This window comes from Pleurodeles waltl, chromosome 4_2 (assembly GCF_031143425.1).
Source record: "Pleurodeles waltl isolate 20211129_DDA chromosome 4_2, aPleWal1.hap1.20221129, whole genome shotgun sequence".
Lineage (NCBI taxonomy): Eukaryota > Metazoa > Chordata > Amphibia > Caudata > Salamandridae > Pleurodeles > Pleurodeles waltl.
This window is the reverse complement of record NC_090443.1, coordinates 511,615,190-511,636,274: the sequence shown is the minus strand read 5'-3', so window position 1 is coordinate 511,636,274 and position 21,085 is coordinate 511,615,190. Positions and strand designations below refer to the sequence as shown.

The 21,085-nt window shown below is 45.5% G+C and overlaps 1 protein-coding gene across 3 annotated transcripts in view; it reads right to left on the bottom strand.

The window, feature by feature from the left end:
* TPR (translocated promoter region, nuclear basket protein) overlaps positions 1 to 21,085 on the bottom strand; it is a 920,136-nt gene that overhangs the window by 82,912 nt on the left and 816,139 nt on the right. Inside the window, exon 44 of one of the 3 annotated variants that reach the window (XM_069232004.1) lies at positions 18,169 to 18,848. The exons of the other annotated variants lie outside the window; for them this stretch is intronic. Coding sequence (XP_069088105.1) covers positions 18,777 to 18,848 — 72 coding nt within the window. The 3' untranslated portion in view covers positions 18,169 to 18,776. Of the gene's footprint in view, positions 1 to 18,168; positions 18,849 to 21,085 lie in introns of those variants that run through there. 3 annotated transcript variants of the gene reach the window in all.

The following is a 21,085-nucleotide window of genomic DNA, read 5'->3' as shown; positions in this document are numbered from 1 at the left end:
ATGTGGAAATAAGTATCCTTCAGGTTCATGAAGTCACCATGTTGTAAAAGGCAGATGACATCTTGAAGAGTCACCATGTGAAAGTGCTCTGAAAGACTATTTGTTTAGGAGCCTGAGGACCAGAACTGATTACACACACACACACACACACACACACACACACACACACACACACACACACACACACCTGTTGATGCTGGGGGATAGGTTCTATGGGCTCTTTGAGAAGAAGTGCTTGAACGTCTTCCCTGAGAAACCTTTGGTGTGGGGAGCTTGTGTTTACGAAGTGGAATGGTGTCAGGTTTGGAAGTGAGCTCCAGACAATATCCATGTTGGATAATATCTAACACCCACTGATCGTAGGTAACATTCCTTCAAGCTGGAAAGAACCTTTGGAGGCAGCCCCTGGCAGATGTTATATGGTCGGGGGAAGAGAGGCAAGTCAGAGTTTTGTGGTAGTGGCAGCTCCTTTGGGAGAGCCACTCTTACATCTGCCTTTGGAGTTGTTACCCCTGTAGAAACCTCTGACAAACTCAGAGAGGAGTGCTGGGCCTGCAGATGCTAGTAGGACAGGAGGCATTCGGGGAGGTGGACCTTGAGTGTGGCGAAAAGAATTAAGATTAGCAGCCGTTTGAAGGGTGCCCATATCATTCACAGTCTCTGTATCCTTTTTAATATATATATTTTTTTTTACTGGTCAACATGTGACCCAAACAGATGCTGACCATCAAATGTCATGTTGATAACATTTGTCTGGACTTCCGGCTTAAAGCCAGAGATGCAGAGCCAGGCATACCTAAGCAGAAGGGCACTTGAGTTAATTACCCTCTAAGTAGTGTCTGCGGCATCTCGATTACAGCATATGATGGTATTAGAGATCAGATCCCTCTCAGCAACTATCTTGTAAATCCTTTCTCTTTGCTCCTCTGGGAGATGTTGTAGGAGCTCCTGCATCTCATCTCAGTGAGCATGATCATACCTCAACAGGAGGCTGACAGAATTGGGTGGCCAATGCTACAGTGGCTTGCCAACTGTGCAGCCACCAGTTTGCCTGCTGGTGAGGGGTAGCCTCCCCAAGTCACCAGTTTGTTTTGAAGGGCACATTTGGTGCCCTTATTCCATAAACTGGTTTGCAGCAGAGATCAAAGGTGCTACGTTACTTGGTAGAAGCCAGAATATCTATCAGCTCATCAGCCCTAGGGATCAGATGAGCATCAGTTTAGGTAAATGTATTGAGACCTATGTAGTCTACACAGAACCTAGTCTCTCTTTTGCCATTTTGAGAGTAGGGTTTTGGTACAAGGACTACAGGACTAGCCCAAGGGCTGTCAGAAGGCTCAACACCACCCAGGTCTAGCACCTCAGCTTTGATGCATTCCCTGACGTGATCAGGCTGCCTGTGTATTTTAATTTTGACAGGCAGGCTGTCACCTGTGTCAATGGTATGTTCACACTATGTAGTTTGGCCAAGAGTCAAAGAAACAGTTCAGAGACCTGACCTAGGAGATTTCTGCAATCTTCCTTTTGTTGCTCAGAGAGGCAATCAGCAAGTACAACTCCCTCTACTGAGCCATCTACAGTATTGTGAGTGAAGAGGTTAGGGAGAGGGTCACTTCTTCCTGACCTTCATCAGTCACTATGAGCAAAGTCATGTCACCCCTGTCATAATAAGGTTTTAGGCAATTCACTTGAAGTATCCTGTGGGGGCTTCTGGAAGTGCCTACGTCAACCAGATATGCGACCTCACCCTTTCTCTACAATAGTGTGTGGTCCACTCCACTTGTGTTGGAGTGCCCTAGGAGCCACAGGCTCTAGGACCCATACCTTCTGTCCTGGTTGATACTGTCAGTGCAGCCTTCTTGTCATGCCCACTGCTTCTGCAGTTCTTGGCTGGTTTGCAGATTTTTGGATACCCTCATGTTTTAGGCCATTCTGGATCTTAGGCCCAATACGAAGTCCAGAGTGTCCTGTTTTGGAGGCTTCAGAGGTTGCTCTCAGTCTTCTTTCACAAGGGCAAATGTACCCCTAACAGAGGACCCAAACAAAAGTTCAAAGGCGCTGTAGCCCACTCCCTTTTGAGGGACCTCCCTGTAGGCAAAGAGGAGGCAAAGAGGAGGCAAAGCAATAGGATATCCCACCTCCTCCTGAGTCTTTAAGAGTCCCAAAATCATGCCTTTGAGGGTTTTGTTCCATCTCACAACTAACCCACTGTTTGTGGATAGAAAGGAGTGGTGAATTTCTAAATGAGAAAACACTCCTTTCACATGGCCTTAAGGTATGCAGACGAAGTTTGCACCTGTCTGATACAAAAACCTACCCTGGAGAATATTCCCAGGTGGGCCTTGGCCACTGCAGGAGCTGAAGTGATCCTAAGAGGAATGGCATCTGGATAACTGGTGGCATGGTCCACCACCACCAGTATGAATCTGTTTCCAGAGGCTGTTGGACGGTCTAGGGGCCCAATGGTATCCACCCCAAACCTCTCAAAGGGATACTCCAACCTCTGGTAGTAGAGGAATTAATAAGTCCGTTGCAGTGCCACCTGTTTTGCCACTGGCTTGACAGGTCACATAAGAGCAACAAAACTCCTTAATGTCTTCAGACATGTGGGGCTAGAGAAAGCGAGGGACAAGTCTATCCCAAGTCTTGCTTTGCCCCAAGTGGCCTGCAAGGGGAATGTCTTGGGCCAAAGGTATCAGGAACTCCCTACATTTTAAAGGGATGACCAGTCTGGTGGCACCAGGTTTAGGGTCCCTTGCTTCTGAATAGAGGAGGCTGTTGTCCCAGTAGACCCTATGGGTACCACTGACATCCCCTCTCTCCTGTAGTGCAGCTTGCTGCCTTAAACTTTCTAGTGAGGGACAAGATTGCTGTTCCAAACTGAGTTCCTCCTGGGTGGCCCCCCTGCACTTAAGAGCTCAGCTGTATCACCTTTAAGCTCCTCTGGTGTAGGTTCCACCCAAGGAGTAGATTCATCTCCCTCTGGAGTAGAATCCTCACTGGAAGTTTGAGCATGGGGTAACTTTTTACCTTTCCTGCCTTTCTTTGTAGGAGCCTCCTGGGCCATTGTTCCATGCTCCAGGGCTTTCTGTTCCCTTTACTTTTTGACCTGTGCTCTGGTCAGGGCAAAGATATGCCCAGGGATGCCCAGCATTGCTGCATGGGCCTCCAACTCGACTTCAGCTCAAGCTGAAGTCTTCAAGTCATTACCTAGCAGACAATCTACAGGTAGATCAGAAGACAATACAACTTTCATAGGGCCAGTAACCCCCCTCCCCACCTCCCCCAAACTAAAGTCAGCAACTGCAGTGAGGTGGTACCAAGTTATGAGCATCAGTCACTTGGTACGTATGACCAAGTAGGTGTTGTTTAGGTAACACCAGTTTTTCAGTCACCATGGTGACACTGGCACCTGTCTCCCCGTAGGCCTCAGCCTCAACACCATTTATCAAGGGATGTTGCCTGTATTTACCCATATTAAAGGGACAGTTAGGGTGGCAAGGTCAATGCCAACCTCCGACCAACACATCCTCAGTGGTCTCCCTGACTAGCCCAGAGCCCACTACAGCCCCCAAGGTGAGCCCAGCTACACTTGTGGACTGACTAATACTACCACTGTTCCTGCTAGGGGCACTAGGGGTAGAAGTGGTAGGAGGCTTGGTGCTCCTTTCATGAAATGCCCTATGGGCTTTTTGTCTATTTGTAGCACCAAGGTTTCTTGTGGGCACAGGAAGAGGACTTAGACCCACCCCCAGAAGAGTTTTGTGGGCCTGATGACTGTTTTTGTCCCCTCCCTTGTCCTGACTCTAACATGAATCCTTCTCCCTAGTGGGAGCTTTCCTACCCACCCTGGTGGGGACCCATTTGTCAGCCTTCTTTCCCAATTCTTGGGGAGAGGTCAGATCAGAGTACACCAGGTACTGATGCAGCTGATCAGAGATGCAATTATTAAGAATGTGCTCTCTTAAGACTAGATTGCAGAGGTCCTGATAGTCACTCATTTTGCTTCCATGCAACCAGCTTCCACAGGTTTAATAGCAGCCCACAAAATCTATCTAACCCTGGGAGGACTACTTTTTGTTCTCCCTAAATTTAATTCTATACTGTTCAGTGATTAGCCCAAACCCATTCAAGAGTACATTCATAAGTGCTTGGTAATCATCTGCACCTTCGACAGTGAGGAGTTTGTCTCTGCCTTTGTCAGAGAAGAGCCACAAGATTGATGTCCACTGTCTCCGGGACTAGGCTTTGCATGTCTCCTAGATAAGTCTTGGCTGTTCATCCCACCGCTGCCACTAATGTAGGAAGCTGGCCTGGTATGTGGTGGACACCTATGGAGTTGTCACCTAATACCAGGTCCAGGTATCCTCTATTAGTCAAGTGTAGGCAGTGTCTAGGAAGCCAGGGCTCTCTAGAGGTAGCCGTGGATAAGCAGCCAAGACTTATCTAGGAAACATGCAATGCTTATATAATACCACTATAGTCACACAGCAACGTGTCACACATGAAAGAACCACACAGCATTACAAAAATAAACTTACTTTATTATAGTAACACACACTAGATTACTTATAGACAGTTCCCCCCCTAAATGGAGTTAAGTACACACTAGTGATATACACAAAAGCAATCAGAAATTAACATAGAAACAACAAATATTGGCAATACGTAGTGAAAATAGCAAGGGCTCTGGGGAGGGCCAATCCATATACTAAGGAAGTGGAATACGAAATATAGTCAATCACCCAAGGATGTAGAGTTACAGGGGAGCTGGAAGAACTAGGCACTCCCAAGAGATGAGCACCCGAGTGACCCCCAGCAACCAGGAGAGCAAAGGTAAGTACCTGGTCTTTCCAAGGACTAACAGAAGGACTTAGAAAAAGTATTGTGCAAGAACAAGACCAGCCTAGAAGAAACCAACAGTGGGTTCTGAAAGAAGAGGACCCGCAAAAGAAGGGGACAGAGTCCGGTCCACGATGGAATGTTCAGTGTGGGCAGGAGCTACTACCCACCATCCTGTGGATGAAGAACCAGGTCGACAGGGGAAGAAGACGACCAGTTGTGAAGCCCAGGAGCTGAAGAGGAGTCCTTGGAGCAGTGAAGATGGTATCCCACGCCTGTTGTCGGGTTGTAGATAGTCAGTAGTGTAGGACAACCACCAACAAACCTTGGCAAACGCAAGAGGAGCAAAAGAAGAGTTGCAAGGCTGAAGAGAACCAGCAAGGCCCAGGTGACTCAACCCCTGGAGGGGAGTACAGGGTGACCCTCAGCAGCTGGGAGAGCCAACAGAAGCAGTCTCATCACAACAGGCAACCCACTGGCAGCAGGCCCAGTAAGTCACAGTGAGGCCCAGTCAGCACACCTTAAGAGGAGTCCCACGTTGCTGGAGCAGTAGAGAGGAGACTGTGCTTGGCAGGAAGAAGTGCTGGAGGCCAGGGGTACTTGAAACCTGAAGATTCCTTGGAGCAGGAGACAACAAGCCTTGGTAGCTGCAAGAGTTGTGCTAAACAGGGGTACTGTCCTGCAAGGAGAGGCAAGGGCTCACCGTCTCTCAAGTTGGACAGAGGGTAGAGAGGACCAAGGGGACCACTCAAGACCACCACCTGTGATGCAGGGTCCTCAAAGTTCCAGGACAGCAGATACACGCTGTCGGACGTCATTGCTGGAGGTGCCTGCAGATGCAGGGGAGTGACTATTCCACTGCAAGGGAGATTCCTTCTTGGTGTAGGCTCAAGTTTTGCCAACCTCAGAGGATGCACAGCCGGGGAAATGTTGCAGTTGCTCGAAGGAGCTGGGAAACAATGCTGCAAAGCGAAGTTGTCGGCGGAGTTGCAGCCTTCTCGATTCCTTAAGAGTCCAGTTGCAGTTCCAGTGGACAGGAGCAGAAGTAAATGATGCAGATGAGTCCTGGTGGAGTCTTTGGTCACCTTGCACGGTGACCATCTATCAAGAGGGGTCTCTGACATCACCTGCCTGACCTGGCCACTCAGATGCCCCCAGGGGCCTCTGCACATCTTGGTTTCAAGATAGCATAATCAAGTGGCCACCTGGAGGAGCTCTGGGCACTACCCCTTGGGCGGTGATGGACAGGGGTGTGGTCACTCCTCTTTTCTTTGTCCAGTTCCGTGCCAGAGCAGGGGTCGGGGGGGTCCCTGAGCTAGTACAAACCAGTTTATGCAAGGAGGGCACCAAATGTGCCCTTTGAAGCAAAACAGTGGCTTGGGGAGGCTACCCATCCCAAGCCTTGTAACACCTTGTTCCAAGGGAGAGGGTGTTGTCTCCCTCTCCCACAGGAAACCCTTCGTTCTGCCTTCATCCTGCCCGAGCTGGTCAAGCAGCAGGAGGGCAGAAATCTGTCTGAAGGGTTGCAGCAGCTTGGGATGGAAAACCCTGCAAGACTCGTAAGAACAATACTGGGGGGTCGTCTAAGGAGCCCCCAGAGTGCATGGAATCATACAACCAATATTGGCGTTAGTACTGAGGTATTATTCCAACATGTTTAATACCAAACATGCCCAGGTTCAAAGTTACCATTATGTAGCTGGACACAGGTAAAAAGGCTTCCCCGCACTTGCAAAGTCCAGTGCAATTGAACTGGAGTTTGTTGGGGCACCTTTTCTCATGCAGGGGTGCCCTGACACACAGGGAACTGCACCCGGCCCTCTGGGCTAGGAGGGCCTACCTCTGCTCTCCTGGTCGCCGGGGGTCACTTAGGAATTCACCTCTTGGGGTCCAGAGTTCCTCCAGTTCTCCCCCCAACTACTCCATATCCCTGGGTGAGGGACTTCACTTCGCATTCCACTATTTTAGTTTATGGCTTGGTCCTCCCCTAGGGCCCTTACTTTTTTCTACAGTTCTTGCCAATGCTTGTTGTTTCGTGTGTGTGCTGTATATATACACACACACATTATATATATATATATATACATATATATATATATAATAATATAGTTTACTTACCTCCGGTTAGGGGGACTGCCTATAAGTGATCTAGTGTAGTATTACTGTAATAAACCACCTGTTTTTGTAACTGTGTGGTTCCTTTAATGTGTGATAAGTTACTGTGTGGCTATTGTGGTATTGCATAAGCTTTGCATGTCTCCTAGATTAGTCTTGGCTTCTCATTCACAGCTACCTGTAGAGATCCCTGGCTTCCTAAATACAGTCTTCATTCACTAATAGATGTTGCCTGGACCAGGTACAATATGCCGACACCATCTGTGTCCTTCACACACCAGGCCAGCTTCCTACACTGACCCGTTTGCAACTTCATGGACTCCTCTGCAGCTCCTGGACTCCGCAGCTGGACTTCATCAGTCGACCCGGATCTTCAGCTACAGAAGGGTGGGCATTGGCTCTTGCTCCACTTGGACAATCCTGTGTGGAATGGACTGTCCCCTTCTTCTGCAGGTCTTCTTCACCCGGAATGCACCCTTGGGTTTCACTGGTCCCATCCTGCAATTTCCTACCATGACATCCCCATGTTAGCCAATGGGAAAATCAGGTAACTTACCTCTCGGCTCCCGGGCGCCAGACATCTTCTAGATACTTACCTTTTGAGGTTCCACTGTCTCCCCGTAATTGTGAAACCACACCATACACTCTGGTGGGGTGTACCTGTCCCCATTCCTTTTTTTTAGTATATTGCTTGGCCCCCCCTGTAGGGCGGTAGCTAATTTATGCTATTCCTAATTTCTTACCTGCATTAAAGTTTGTTGTGTTCATACTTCCAGAGGAAAAGTATAGTCTAGTTTATTGTGCCTATAATAAAGTACCTTTATTTTTGCAACACTGTGGTTCCTTTCATGTGTGATACTTGACAGACTACTATGGTATCGCAAGTGCTTCAAATCCATTCTAGGTAAGACTTGGCTGCTTACCACAACTACCATAGAGAGCCCTAGCTGTCTAGACACTAACGCTCACTAATAGGGGTTTGCTTGGACCCAGTATAAGTTATAACACCGTAGGTGTCCACCACACACTAGGTCAGATTCCCACACCCTCAATCTGGCGTGGGGCCGTAAGGCCACTGTCAACGCAACCGATCTGCCAAGTGTGTCAGTCATGTCCGTCCCACAACATATTGTGAACTTGGCCACATCCCTCCCATCAGCACGGGCTTGGGAAGGATGGCCCGGGACCTGCAGCAGCACCTGCGTGACTGTATTCCATAAATTATGGGTGGAGCGCCCCAAAAGGAATGAGATGTTCAGACAATGCCAGACTAGAGTAAGAAAACATCTTCCCAACCTGGTCCAGTCTCTGATTCCTGGTTGGATGAGGAAGAAGCCTGGATGACAAGTCTCTCTGGCATAGGGTGTTAGGACAGGAATTTAGGGTCATTTGACGCTGGCCGATGCCAGCAGGCAATTGCCCTATTCACAGGAGCCCCTTAGCTGGGTCTGGACCAGGTATCCAGTAGAACCACCGTATGGACTTAGAGTAACAGGGGCTACAAAGTAGAAGCCCCAGGCTGAAGCACCTCAGGATGGAGGTTAGTCCTAACTGCCACAGAGGGGAGTTCGAGGACGAGGGCCTCAGCCACTCTTCTGACATCATGGAGTAAGACGCTCCCGCCTCCATAGCCACAGTAGGTGACGAAAGCATGCCAGTGTCTGGGCAAGTATCCAGACCACTAGCCTTGCCCAATTCCTGTGCCCAGACTATTTCAGGATAGTCTAGCTGGTATTCTAGAGGGTCCAGCGACCCCTCCAAACTTCCCGTACCCATAAGAAAAGGGTTCAGGATCTAACCTCGGATGAGTGGACACCATCGAAGTCGTTACCGGCATTGAGCAACGCCGTTGGCTCCGGGTTGTTGTAGATAATTATTGGGTCGATGTCGATTGTGGGCCCAATAGACGTTGTGAGCCTCAAAATCTTTTCCGGCGCAGGTCGCGTTGGCACAACCAGCACGGATCTGAAAGCATATCTGGAGGGGCCTTCAGGAGCCGGGACAGAAGCCGCCAGTGTGCAAGCCGAGGACCCTCTACCCCCAGCCCCCCTCCAATACCACAGGGCCCCAAGCTGCTGGGGGTCAGTCTGCCGAAAAATGAGGTGCATGGCCTCATAAAAATTCTCTTAGCTGGGCAGGGGTGACTCCAGCTCCCAGAAATTTGGGGAGGCGCTAAAGTAGGCTCGGCAGAAGGAGGCCTAGAGCATCAACACTCTTCATTTGATGTGTCATCCAAGCGACAGGGCACAGTCCAAGAACGTTTGGCCTCCTAGGCTTATTCTTGTGACCCAAGTGTTCCGAGGACTTCGGGTGGGGCGATAAAGAGTGGTGGTGGCTCTGCGAGCAATCTCGTGACCTTCCTGTTGAACAAGACCAGGAGCAAAGCGGGGTCTAGTGCCCTGCTGCCATGAGCTTTAGGGACCGCTCCCTCAAAGATGTCTTGTTCATGGCCCGGCACTTGGGAGTAAGGACTTCGGGTAGTATTCTCGCTCCAGACACCACAAGCACACAAGGTGCAGATCTGTCACCAACATCATTCGGTGACAGGAGTCGCATGGTTTAAACCCAGTGATCTGACACATCCTGGACGCACCAAAAAGGGTAAAACATTTTGACATAATAGTCACTCAACAAACGACAGAAGGTAGCTCTCTCTGAATCTGTGAATATTCTGGCGCAGAAAGAAAAGAAGTGACATCAGCTTGCCAGGGTGGTGCCTATATATGACCGTGATGTCATCACAGCAACCACAACGCCAATGACAGGTGTGGAGTTGATTGACACCACTTGACGGAATGCAAGAGTACTGCTCGAAGAAAAATCTCCAGATCCAGTCTGATGAATGGGGGAAATTCTTAAGTAAGGAACCTGACAACTAGAAGTCTCAGGTGCAAAGGTATCCCGGCCCCACTGCCTCCTCAGTGTCTGAGTGTGGCGACCTTCAGAGGTTACCTGGGAAGGCAGACAGAAGGTGAGCTCTGAGATGGAGGAGAAAAAGGCAAAGGGCTAGTAGCCTTGTCAGCCTGCTTTCCATGTTTGGGACGAGGTGGCAAGTCTAAAGCTTCCTCAAAGGATAACGGACGGTTGGAGGGTTAAGTGCCAGACCCCAGAAGGCAGGCTAGGATGCAGGACAAGGGGTGGATAGAGATTTGTTTTGCCTAGCGTTAGCTTCCTCTTGCAGCAGATCGGTTCAACAGTGCTCGAACTGAGGTCAGTCTTCAATATCGGTGTGGAGGTTCTCAGTTCCAAGCCTGATTTCAGTTCAGCGCAGAGGGTGACGCGGCTGGTGTCAAGCATGTTGGCCTCATTGGTTTCTTTGGCATCTAGCCGAAATTGGGAGTTGTGCCTGAAGGTGATAGTCTTAGCTGACCAGGGCCTGAAGTCAGTGGCAGCCCAGTAGCCACTCTTAGGCTCTAGAGTAGCAGGAAGATCCCTGTGCTGACTCTGCTCGACGTGTGTGCGGTGTTGAAGGGGAGGGAAGTCTGTACAAGAGGCAAGTCCTCGATCTCCAGTTTGGAGCTGGAGCTGTTGGGGGGAAAAGATTCTCTCACCTGCTGCTGGAGGTGATGTTCCTCTGAAGTCCTCGGAGCTGAAAATGTCTGGTGCGTCATCCCTGCTCCTACGTGACATTGAGATGTTTAGCCCAACAATCACAGGGGACCTTCCTGGAGTGGAAGGAACAGCAGGCATCATATGTAACCTCATGATCGAGAGACAGAAATTACAGTCTTGATGAAGATTGGAAAGAAGAGGAGTCACACTACCTTGTGATTCGAAAGCCTTCTTTGAAGAAAAACAACTTTCACACATCCGGACCCAACACTAAATGCAGGAGACAGATGGCAGCATATATCTACAGCCACACAATCATTCAACATTCTGAGTCTCTGGAACTCATGGATGGAACTTTTTTGTTTTCGTGTCTAAATTACATAATACAGTGTGTTTTATTTTGTTTTTAATAAACTGTGTTGAACGTCTTGACTGTCATGTGAATTTTTTACATCGTTTTGGTGTTTAAATGATTTACACTTGATCCTTTGTGGAAGCCTGAATGCTTAGGGCTACAGCTACCCAGGGAAAAGCTAAATGTTTAACAAACAAAACCTACTGGTCTTAAAGAGGTTGGTAAATGTATTTCACAGTGATGTGACACAACCACACCATATAATACCCCCTATACCCTCCCAGCGATAATACTCAGTTGAAAGTAGTACCAATGACATCAAGCACTTTATACAATAGGAAGGAATAATGATTAGACACTAGATTTGACGGCTGAATCATTTTAATCTTGTTCTTTCTGTATCAGATGTTCACAGCCAACAGCCCCCGGTCCCTCTCATGGCATGCAACCTGGGGGCTTCTTCAAAGCAGTCACATACTAGTTGATCAAGCAGGCTTAAGGAATTAAGAAATTCAGGTCTGATTGTTGTCACATTAGTCTTGCAAGAATAGGATGTAGAAATAAAAGCTTAACGAGTAGGACAGTATTGTCTTACTGTAGTTAGGGATCACAGTGGACATGTGCAAAGGAGGCCTAAATGGAGAATTAAATTCTGTCTGCCCAATATCCAGACCAGTAGCAATTTGGAGTTCTTTACATTATTCATCATCAGTGAAATGAGAAGGCAACAAATAGTCCACCTCCTCATCTCAGTCATGTGAAACATTCTGCAAGTCGTAAATGAGCTCTGGGTTTCAGCCAAATAATCCCACAAGGATGAGAAGATATTGGTGAAGAGGTACTGTCTGAGTGCTTAAACACTTCTGGCTGTGCTTTTATAATCTCATACTGAAACACTGGCCTAGACCTAACCAAACTCTGCCCTTCATTCAATATCAGCATTGAGACCTAGAACTGGGGTCATTGAGCCAAGGCCAGTACAGCTGGAACCAGTCTCTGGCAAAGGAGTGGAGGTGTGGCATAGCATATATATTTAACACATTGGCAGTCACCACTCTATAGTTATAGGAGGTCAGAGTATTGTATAAAGAGCATTTCTGGTTTTTCTAATAATTATTGCACTGTTTAACAAATTTGCACAAAACTTTCAGAAATAAAACTCATTAACTTTGCTCCTTCATCAAACGTTTAGCCCTGATCCATCTAGTCGGGGCCCAAGAAAAGGGGGGGTTCCCATGTTTATTCCCATAGGAACATTAGTCTCAGATACAGGAGAAAAAACAGCTCAAAGGTAATATCAAATTTGCAGAAATTAGAACTTTACCCAGAAAGCATGATGGATGATTTGGTGGAAATCCATTCAATAATTTTTAGGAAATTGTTTAAAAAGGCTCTGGGTGGGCATGAAGGGATTATATAGTTAAGTACATCTGAACAGATGGTCCTGTGGCACCAAGTCAATTAAAAGGGTTTTCTGATAGGACAAGAAAGCTCTTTCTCCTCTCTGCCATCTTAGTACTGTGGGACCTTCCCCAGCTACAGAACGATGTGACTGGCTGGCCACAGCTCTGATGAAAATGTTGCAGCAGCCTTTACAGGACTCTGATCCCATGTCCTGAATGTTTTTTTAAAAGGTTTTTTTTTTAGGAACGCTAGGGACACCAAAAACCAGACACTTAGTGGAGGGGGTGGGATTGGGAGAAGGTACTTTGGGGATTCCTAAGTCCCACCTACCCCCAAACCAAGATATGGCGGGGCTCACCTGACAATGCAGCTGTACAAGTCTCCTATCCATGGTAAAGGGGTACAGTGCAAGCTTTCCAGAGTAAACTTGCACTGGGCTTACTACACTAGCTGGGAGAAAACAAAAATGCAGGTTGGCCACCAGGAGTAGAATTGGACACAGGGCACTGGAGCACGGCTGTAGTACATGAGCAGCGGGGATTGGCTGCTACGGGGGAGGGGGAGGTTGGGAGCAATGCCTGGCTGCAGGCCAACCCCTTACTGAACACCGCTTTGGTTCACAGGTGGCTGTCTGCCTCTGGGGAAGTCGGGCTCAGTGCTTGACCTGACATCAGGCCTTGATGTCTACCAACCTTCTGCACATGCCCAAAGGCTGTACGCAGCGGAGGGCAGGTCGCCTGTGGTGGAGTTGGGCCCAGCATCCTTCCGTGCATGGCCAGAGGCGCTACTTTGCATTACTTTAACAAACTTTCCAACCCAAATCTTCATTTGTGTTGGAAGGTGAATAGGACCACAACATTTTGCCGGGGGTTTGTGTTACAAAAGTAAAGCCAGTGAAAAGACCAAATTTATTAATGAGTGACACAATGTTGTGCAGTGCACAAACATAAGTCAGATTTAATAATTCACTGCACTCTGTTTTACTTATTAAACCGAAGCCCAGTGTGAAGATTTTGTTGGGGAAAAACAAAATCCAAAGGGTAAAGTGAAGTTATAGTAAAGGATGTTGATAAACGAATTCACAGTTGTCTTAAAATAAACACTGAAATCCACGTTATAGTTTAATGTACTAAGTATAGCGTGGCCATCCATGCACAGCTTATGGCCTTACATATTACATGTTAAATAACATTCACGATATCACTGATGAGATTGCAAAGGACATCAATGACATCACTGAAACATTCATTGTGACAGCATCCTGTAGGATTTGTGGACTTAAAGTAATTCAACACACTACACTTGCTGTCAATTTTAATTCAAAAGGTTGACAGGAAGAACTATGCTACTGAGAAGACAACCTTTCCTATTAACAACCCTTTGTAGTGTGGTAAAATACTCTACTTGCATCCCTGAGATGAGCACAATGGTAAGCAACTTACCTCAGTGTGAGTTAAACCAACAAAGTGCCCCACCCATACATTCTACAATATAAAAAAATCTCCAATGCCTTAAGCCCTTCAATGATTTTCTAATATAAATGTTCTTGTTACACTGAGTTTGTCTATAACTCAGTATGACAACTATTTAACATGAGCAAGTGCCCAGACAAAACCTACTTTAAAACATGCCTCTTCAATCCACATCAGGTGTGCTCAGCCTTTACCTTACCTACTTGCCCTCCAAACTTTACTGCTGTGTAAATGGCCTCAACTTTCAACACGCACAACCACACTTGGGTGCAGAACTTGTACTATTTCCATTCTATGGACCCACACGAGAGCACAAAGTAACTTTCAGCTGTGCAGGACTATGACACCTTCACTAGCAACTTCTTGAAATATCTAAGTGCTTATGAATAATGTGAATAGCAGTATCAAGAATCACTCGGTAAGTCAGTTATGTCAATATCATTTCGCATGTCACAAGTGATGTAAATTGTGAAGCCATGAACAGTACATGACAGGGGCACAAATTCCATTAACTTTGATTAACAAATGTAAAGGCTTTTTTTATTTTTAACATTAGTACTTATCTAATTTCAAGACCTAACTACACAAACTCGTCGGTAGCACGCTTTGGAAAATATAGAGGCAGCATGCCAAGATGGATATTTACAAAAGGTTGCAATTAGTGGAACCGCAGCACAATATCCTTAAGAGGCAATATAGTAAACAGCTCTACAGTTGGTCTGGAATCTGACAAAAAGTTAATTGAAAACAGGGAACAATTGTACTGGTGGGACTGAATTTGACAACCTAGCACAAAGTGAAATTTGCGAAGGCATTAACAGGCAAGCACAATAGATACATAATACCACAGCAGCAGTCTTGAAAATACTATGCTCAAACCAAATATGCAACACTGGATTAGATTATTCAGATGGAGACTTACTTGGCTCATCAGAATTTGAATATAAAAGTAACATGTCTCAGAATTGGGGAAATCCAGCAAGTTGTACACCATGCTTGAGGATGAAGAAAACATTACTTAACTTCAGTAACAATCTTTTCGCTACTTTATCTACCTGCAGGTTCCTCAACTCATGAAATTTCGCACTAACTCTTCTGCACTTCTACTCTGATACCCATTCCTTTCCAGCCCTAAAGATCATGTGTATTTGTGCCCCAGACAATATCCGTTCTGGCGTCTTCCTCCATCATTATGTGCCACCAAATAGATCTATTAATTCAGGTTTCTATCTTCATTGACTATGGAGGATGGTATGTGCTCTCATGGATTGAGGAGGCCAAGACAGATTGCCCGTCACAATGTCTCTCTGGATCTGGGCCTCAGGATGAATTTGAGAACTTACTCTTTTTGTTAGGATTGCCTTTCCTCAGACCCTTTACATCAAACTGTGCAAGAGGTGTTGTTCCTGTCCCACACTGTGCTTGGCCTTCAGGCAGGCTTTGGTTTGAGGGGTTGCCTCTCGACTCCATCCTGGACATAGTCTTCAGATTGTGCTCCAACCCTCTGTGTGAAGGGCTGGTGCTGTGTCTGCTGCTTCCAAATCCCCTGTTGGATTTTTCCCCAACACCTGGTACTGACCCCATTCAATTGGTGGCATTGCCCAGGCTGTGCTAACTATATCCTGGCCTACTCTGACTTAATCTAGTTTGCCTTAGAACTTCCTAGGCCCTTTGTTTGGCCATCTGTCTGCAGCTTTACCCCGGAACCACTCAACTTCAATCTACTGGTTGACTCTACCCCTGGCCCTTATGCTTTCTGCTTTGCTGCTGAAGACATTGCCGATTGCCATTAGTGTCAATGATGGTGACGCAGATGCCTTTGTCCACTCATATCGGTTTTTCCATTGGTCAGGGTCATTTGAACTGGTCCTAGCAATCTGCCTCCTTGGACTTCTGTTCTCACCCTCAGAGTTCAGGCACGCTGCTTGCTCGTTTGAGTCTTCGGCTTCTCTATTATAGCTCTGGGGACAGTGTGCGTTACAGTTGATGACTACAAAGAGGCGTTTTGCACCTTTTGTTCATCAGAATCTTTTTTTTTTTTTTTTTAACTAAGCTTTTCATGATGCCAGAGTTTGAGGTTGGTCTTGAACTGGCCCCAGGTCCTCTTTAGGACATCTTATTTTCATTAAACGATGAGCAAAGCTTTGGAGTTCTCAAATTTTGGGACTAACCATAGGCGATGTTAAAACCAACATTATTAAATGCAATTCCCCCACACAAACATTGTCTTCAGAACCTTTGTTGTATTTTAGGAATGTACTGAGAGTGTAACCCATTAAGCAGATGAGCTACACAGTGTTATGTTTGGGCTCTTGGTAACCTTTATGTTCTGTCTTCTTACTGGATTCTTACATTGTTGCACTGTCCTCCCTCTCTAATAACTGGGTATTGGCTATCCCTGTGCTCATCTGCTACATTCCATGTGTGGAAACAATCTGATAAAATAGGGAAGAAAATGTTAGCACCCATAGCTTTGGTTATAGTAACGCCACTTGTCTGCAGGCCCTCTACGCCTGTGCTCTTTGGGAAGAGGTGCAGAGGGCCGTTCTGCTGCTTTCAGACCATGAGATGGTTCATAATAGTTTTAATGTTGCTAAATATCTTATGAATGGATTTGAAAAAGTTGACTTGTTTGCCAGATCAATAGACTCTCCTTTGTCCCTATGCAAAAGTGCTTCCTTCAGTTCCTTTGGTATTTTGTGTGCTGTCTAGGGATACTTGTTAGACTGGCCTTTTGAAGGCTGCCATCTTTTCACAGCTGATGCTGAGCAGGTTCTACAGAGGGCTACACAAGAGCATATTCGTTCCTACCCTTAGCAGCTGATTCTTCTGTATAGGGATTTTGGAGGCTGGAAGTCAGTGGTGGTTTAGACTGTACTGTTTTGTTGGTCTCCATTATCCTTACACATTTTTGCTGGTGCTGGAGGGTTCAGTTCTGACTTGAGGGCCTTCCTTTAAAGTCTCCATATTGGCACTTGAACTAGTCTGGTGCTTCTCTGACTATGTTGCAGATTTCAAAGTGACAGTAAACTGGTTCTGGTGGAAATTCCTGTCGTAGGTCCATACCATATGAGCTGTCATGAGGTACCATGACTTGACCCTTTTGATAGGTTCCTTTAATGGAGATGTTCAATTCTGTCCTTTCAAAGATAGCCCTGTATTAGTAGTCCTGGTGTTATGGGATAATCACAGCTTCAGGTTTTTATTGGTAGTAGGGGTTATGTGCTTCTGCCCTGGCAGCTATGATTTGCGGCTGGGACCTTTGTTCAACAGGGTGTTTTTTGTCATGAGTACTGCGCTATCCATGTATCTTACCTCTGGTGCAGTTTGCTCTCCAACTCACTGTAGGGGCAGAAGTCCCTGGATGAGAACTGACTGGTCATTGCCATGCTGCTTATCGTTTCTGGAAGTTTTCCTACTTCCCAGTCTCTTCCTTTCTGGTATTTGGGTTATTCTAAGCCTTTTCCCCTTTACAAGGGATCTAGACTTTTGTACTTCAAGTATGATGCAGTCTGTTGCATAACATTAGCAACATTAGGAAAGGCAAAGCGGAGTCCTGCTTCAGTTTCTGTGAAAGCTTAGATGCAGGTTTGGTTTAGTCCCTTACCTGTTCCTGGTTGAGGTTTTCAGCCATGGAGCAAGCAGTATGACGGTTTTGCATTCATGTGTCATCAACTTTCTAGTGGAGATATGGTGCTGGGTCCTCCAGGACTGCTCTGCTCCTGTCCTGGAACAGGCAGATACTACTGCTGAGGTATGATTGAGTGCACGTTAGCAAGCTGAATTTCTTCTTGTTCTGACCATATGTAGGTTGTTGCTCTCTGCTCAGGGTATGGAGATTGATTTCAGCTTCCCTCAATTGTTAGGGCTATACAGTGAGAAGTATGATGGTACATGTGCGGATACACTTGTGCCTATCGCTCTTGTATATGGTCGTATGTCACCGTCCATAGTGGCTGGCCTCTTTCAAGTTCAATCCTCATATTCCTACAGAGTTTATTGAACTTTCTGCAGTTCTGTGTGTTTTAAGTTGCCTGAGGTTGCTGTCATTTTTATTGAGGGACTCCCGTTTCAATATCTCTGCATGTGTGTGAATAGCCTTTCGGGCTATACATGAAAGGGGTTTACTTTATTAGTTAAAAACATTGTTACTGGTTTTTACACGTCTTAAAGGCTCCGTTAATTTGTAATTTATCTTGTCCCACCAACCTCTGCTGGGTGGTTTAGTTTCCAGTAATTTATATGTTCTTTCCAGGCAGTTGTGTTGACTTTTGTGACTTGCTGGATGTCTGTAGTCTTTGCTTGGTTTGCACCAACTAGAAAAAAAAAAAAAAAAACGAGAAACCCCCACCACCCTCCACTGCCAGGTCAAAGGTTCAAACAGTAGAAACCAAAATTATTTTATGCAGAAAAACGCAGATCAGCAAATGATACTTTATTATTTTATTATCCAATACATAGATTAATACTCAAAACAATCTTTAAATGAATACAATCATTCAATAATTAGCAAACTTAAGAAAAAGAGACCTCACTCCATGACACACAAAAAATATATATCTCACATCTCAGCAGCCAAACCATTCGTACTCACACAACACTCCATAAAAAGCTACAATGCCGCCCCTACTACAAGGAAAAAAAACAGAGTAAATAAATAATAGTAATAATATATCCAAAAGCATCTCAAACAAAGTATTAATAATTCACAACATGTACTGGAGCCAAATATGGGCTCTCCCAATGTTCATTCTTTACAACTCATCTGTATGGGGACACTGATACAGTTCATTTTTTGAGAAGTCACTTAAATCAAAACTCATTGATATGTTGCCATATGCACTTTTTCCATGATTGGTTCAGCAGTTCATAAGAAATAATCAGGATTAAACAATACAAAGCAGCACTTAGAATTCCAAACAAAAATCCTTGCGTAGGGTTCTTCATCAACAGTCATCCAATTTTCATGTCAGGACTGTTGAAGCGGTGCCGATGTACGTTTCGGTGGTCTGTGACCAGCAGGCCACGCACCTTCCTCAGGGCACACTCAAATACGGCATAAGAATAAAACACTGCGGGGAGCCAGGGAGTCCCAATCCCAGAACAGTCTACAAAAAAACAAAAATATTCAAAACCAAAAAACACACAGCCTCATCCTAGAGACTGTACCTCCAAACCACAAGCAAGCAGAAGGTGATAAAAAGTACCAATGAAACCAAAGGAAAATAAGACCTAAGAAACCAGAAAGGAAAACAAGCAGATAAATGTAAAACCCTTAGCTTAGCCAACACCTCAAGTATGCAAAGAGGGAAAATACATGCAGCCATTCCTAATATTTAGTCAAAATTCTAATAGATGTGAAAAAGGTGTTCAAGTACTTGTCAAAGTACCTATGCCCAAAAATAGCAGTAACTCCTAAATTATCATGCCACTCACTTCTTGCATGCCATAATATGTGAAACTATAAGGGATGATATCAAAGGATATAAATACCTATACTCGTATATTGCTTCTCCTTGCATTCCCAAATATCTGATAAAATTTGCCCTATGCACACTAGGGGGGGGGGAGGAATATTGAATCACAAAAGTCACCTATACACAAATGAACAATTCAACATCGTTTACACCAAAATTATCCAACAAAAACATCCAATGAAATGTGCTACTATATGTAGATAAATGTGTGGAAAATACGTAAATGTAACATCTACCGGTTGTAAAAATCCTCATCCAATAGTTTCAAAGAGTCCACAGGCGTTACACTGAGGGAAGCGATCCAAGAACCAGCCCTTACACCATTCTTCCATACAACCACCCTATTGAGATAAATAAACATGAGAACCAGAGTGTGGCCCAGAAAAGTGATTCCCCCCCTCCTTCCCTATAGGACCAGGGAGTTAGAGGTACCTACCCCCAAAAGGAACTCTTAGCCTCTTACCTATGTTGCAATTTGTAATATCCCTAAGGTTCTCATGTCCGATTGGAGCGTTGGCAATCTTACACATGAATACTACGTTGCCAAGACCTGGTGTTTTAAAGGAAATCTCAAATGTCCTGATGCCAATCCCAGCGTGGGGCATTCTGGATGATGTAATCTGACACACCTGGCGGACCCGATACACAGAGCCATAGAACAGGAGAACAAAAGCGGCAGCCATATTGGCACAGAAGAATATAGTTGTACTGAATTAGAACCATAAAGGCCATGGTCTCATATTTATCAGTCTCAATTGTCTCACCACAATTTGCTCACTAACGTACCTAATTCCACTATAAAAATGCTTGCTTGAGCAGACACGGTAACCCCAAAGAGCTATTATAATGCGAGTCACAGAGATAGAAAGGTCATCAGAACTAATCATAAGTGTTCTATGCTTCTCCCACAGTTATCCCCTTGGAGCGATGTTTCTGCACGCGCTCCGGCACCCAAGATCTTTCGACTATCGAGGAGACTATACACTCTACCCTTGGGAACGGGGTCCATGGGAAACACATACCAGATGCACATAGTATGTATATATAGTGTGAGTGGCGGAATTATTAAAATAGAAACAATGTCCCTTGATTGGACCTGTCAACGGGACAAATTGCCTTCAGGACCCTATTACTTGTATACTACACAGAGCTTTTTATACAAACCAAAGACCAGTAAATCACCAAGCCCAAATTTAAAAGACCAAAATAAATGAAAAAGCAGAATCCAAATGGTCATGTCTTAAATCCCGTACTTCATTCTTAACCCATATCTGGCAGTCGAACTGCAACTTTAGGCCCATACCTGCCTCTCCAAAGAAATCTCTATGGGAGATACAGAGGAAATGCTGGTCTTCATCAAGCACCACGGCCAGTCCCTAAAGTGCATTCTCCCATGGCATCCTATCATTGAGCCCCTTGAGGACTGAATTAAAATGAAACATCCAAAATGGCTCATTCTTCAAATATGTATCCATATCCCCAAAATACGTGGGGGCAACTTTTTCAAGATTAGTCCATTTCAGATCGCTTTCTGTATATCCCTGCTCAATGCAATGTGCAACCAAGGGGGCCTGGACTCTGGTTTCGAATAGCTGATTTATGTTCACTGAATCTGATCCTGAGTGGTCTTCCCCTTTCTCCAAGGTATCCTAAACTACAAGGGGAGATGTTGAAATAAAAAGCATTGCTACTCTTGGAATAAGTCATCTCTCAGTTGCATCTTTTTATTGTTACATGTAAGTCGATCTAATACAATGGCTTATGCTGAGATGTGAGATGCATAATATATTTTTCTGTCAGGATGTGGGGTTACTTTCTTACTATTGATAATTATTGAATGATTGTAGCCCATTATTAAAATATTTCTT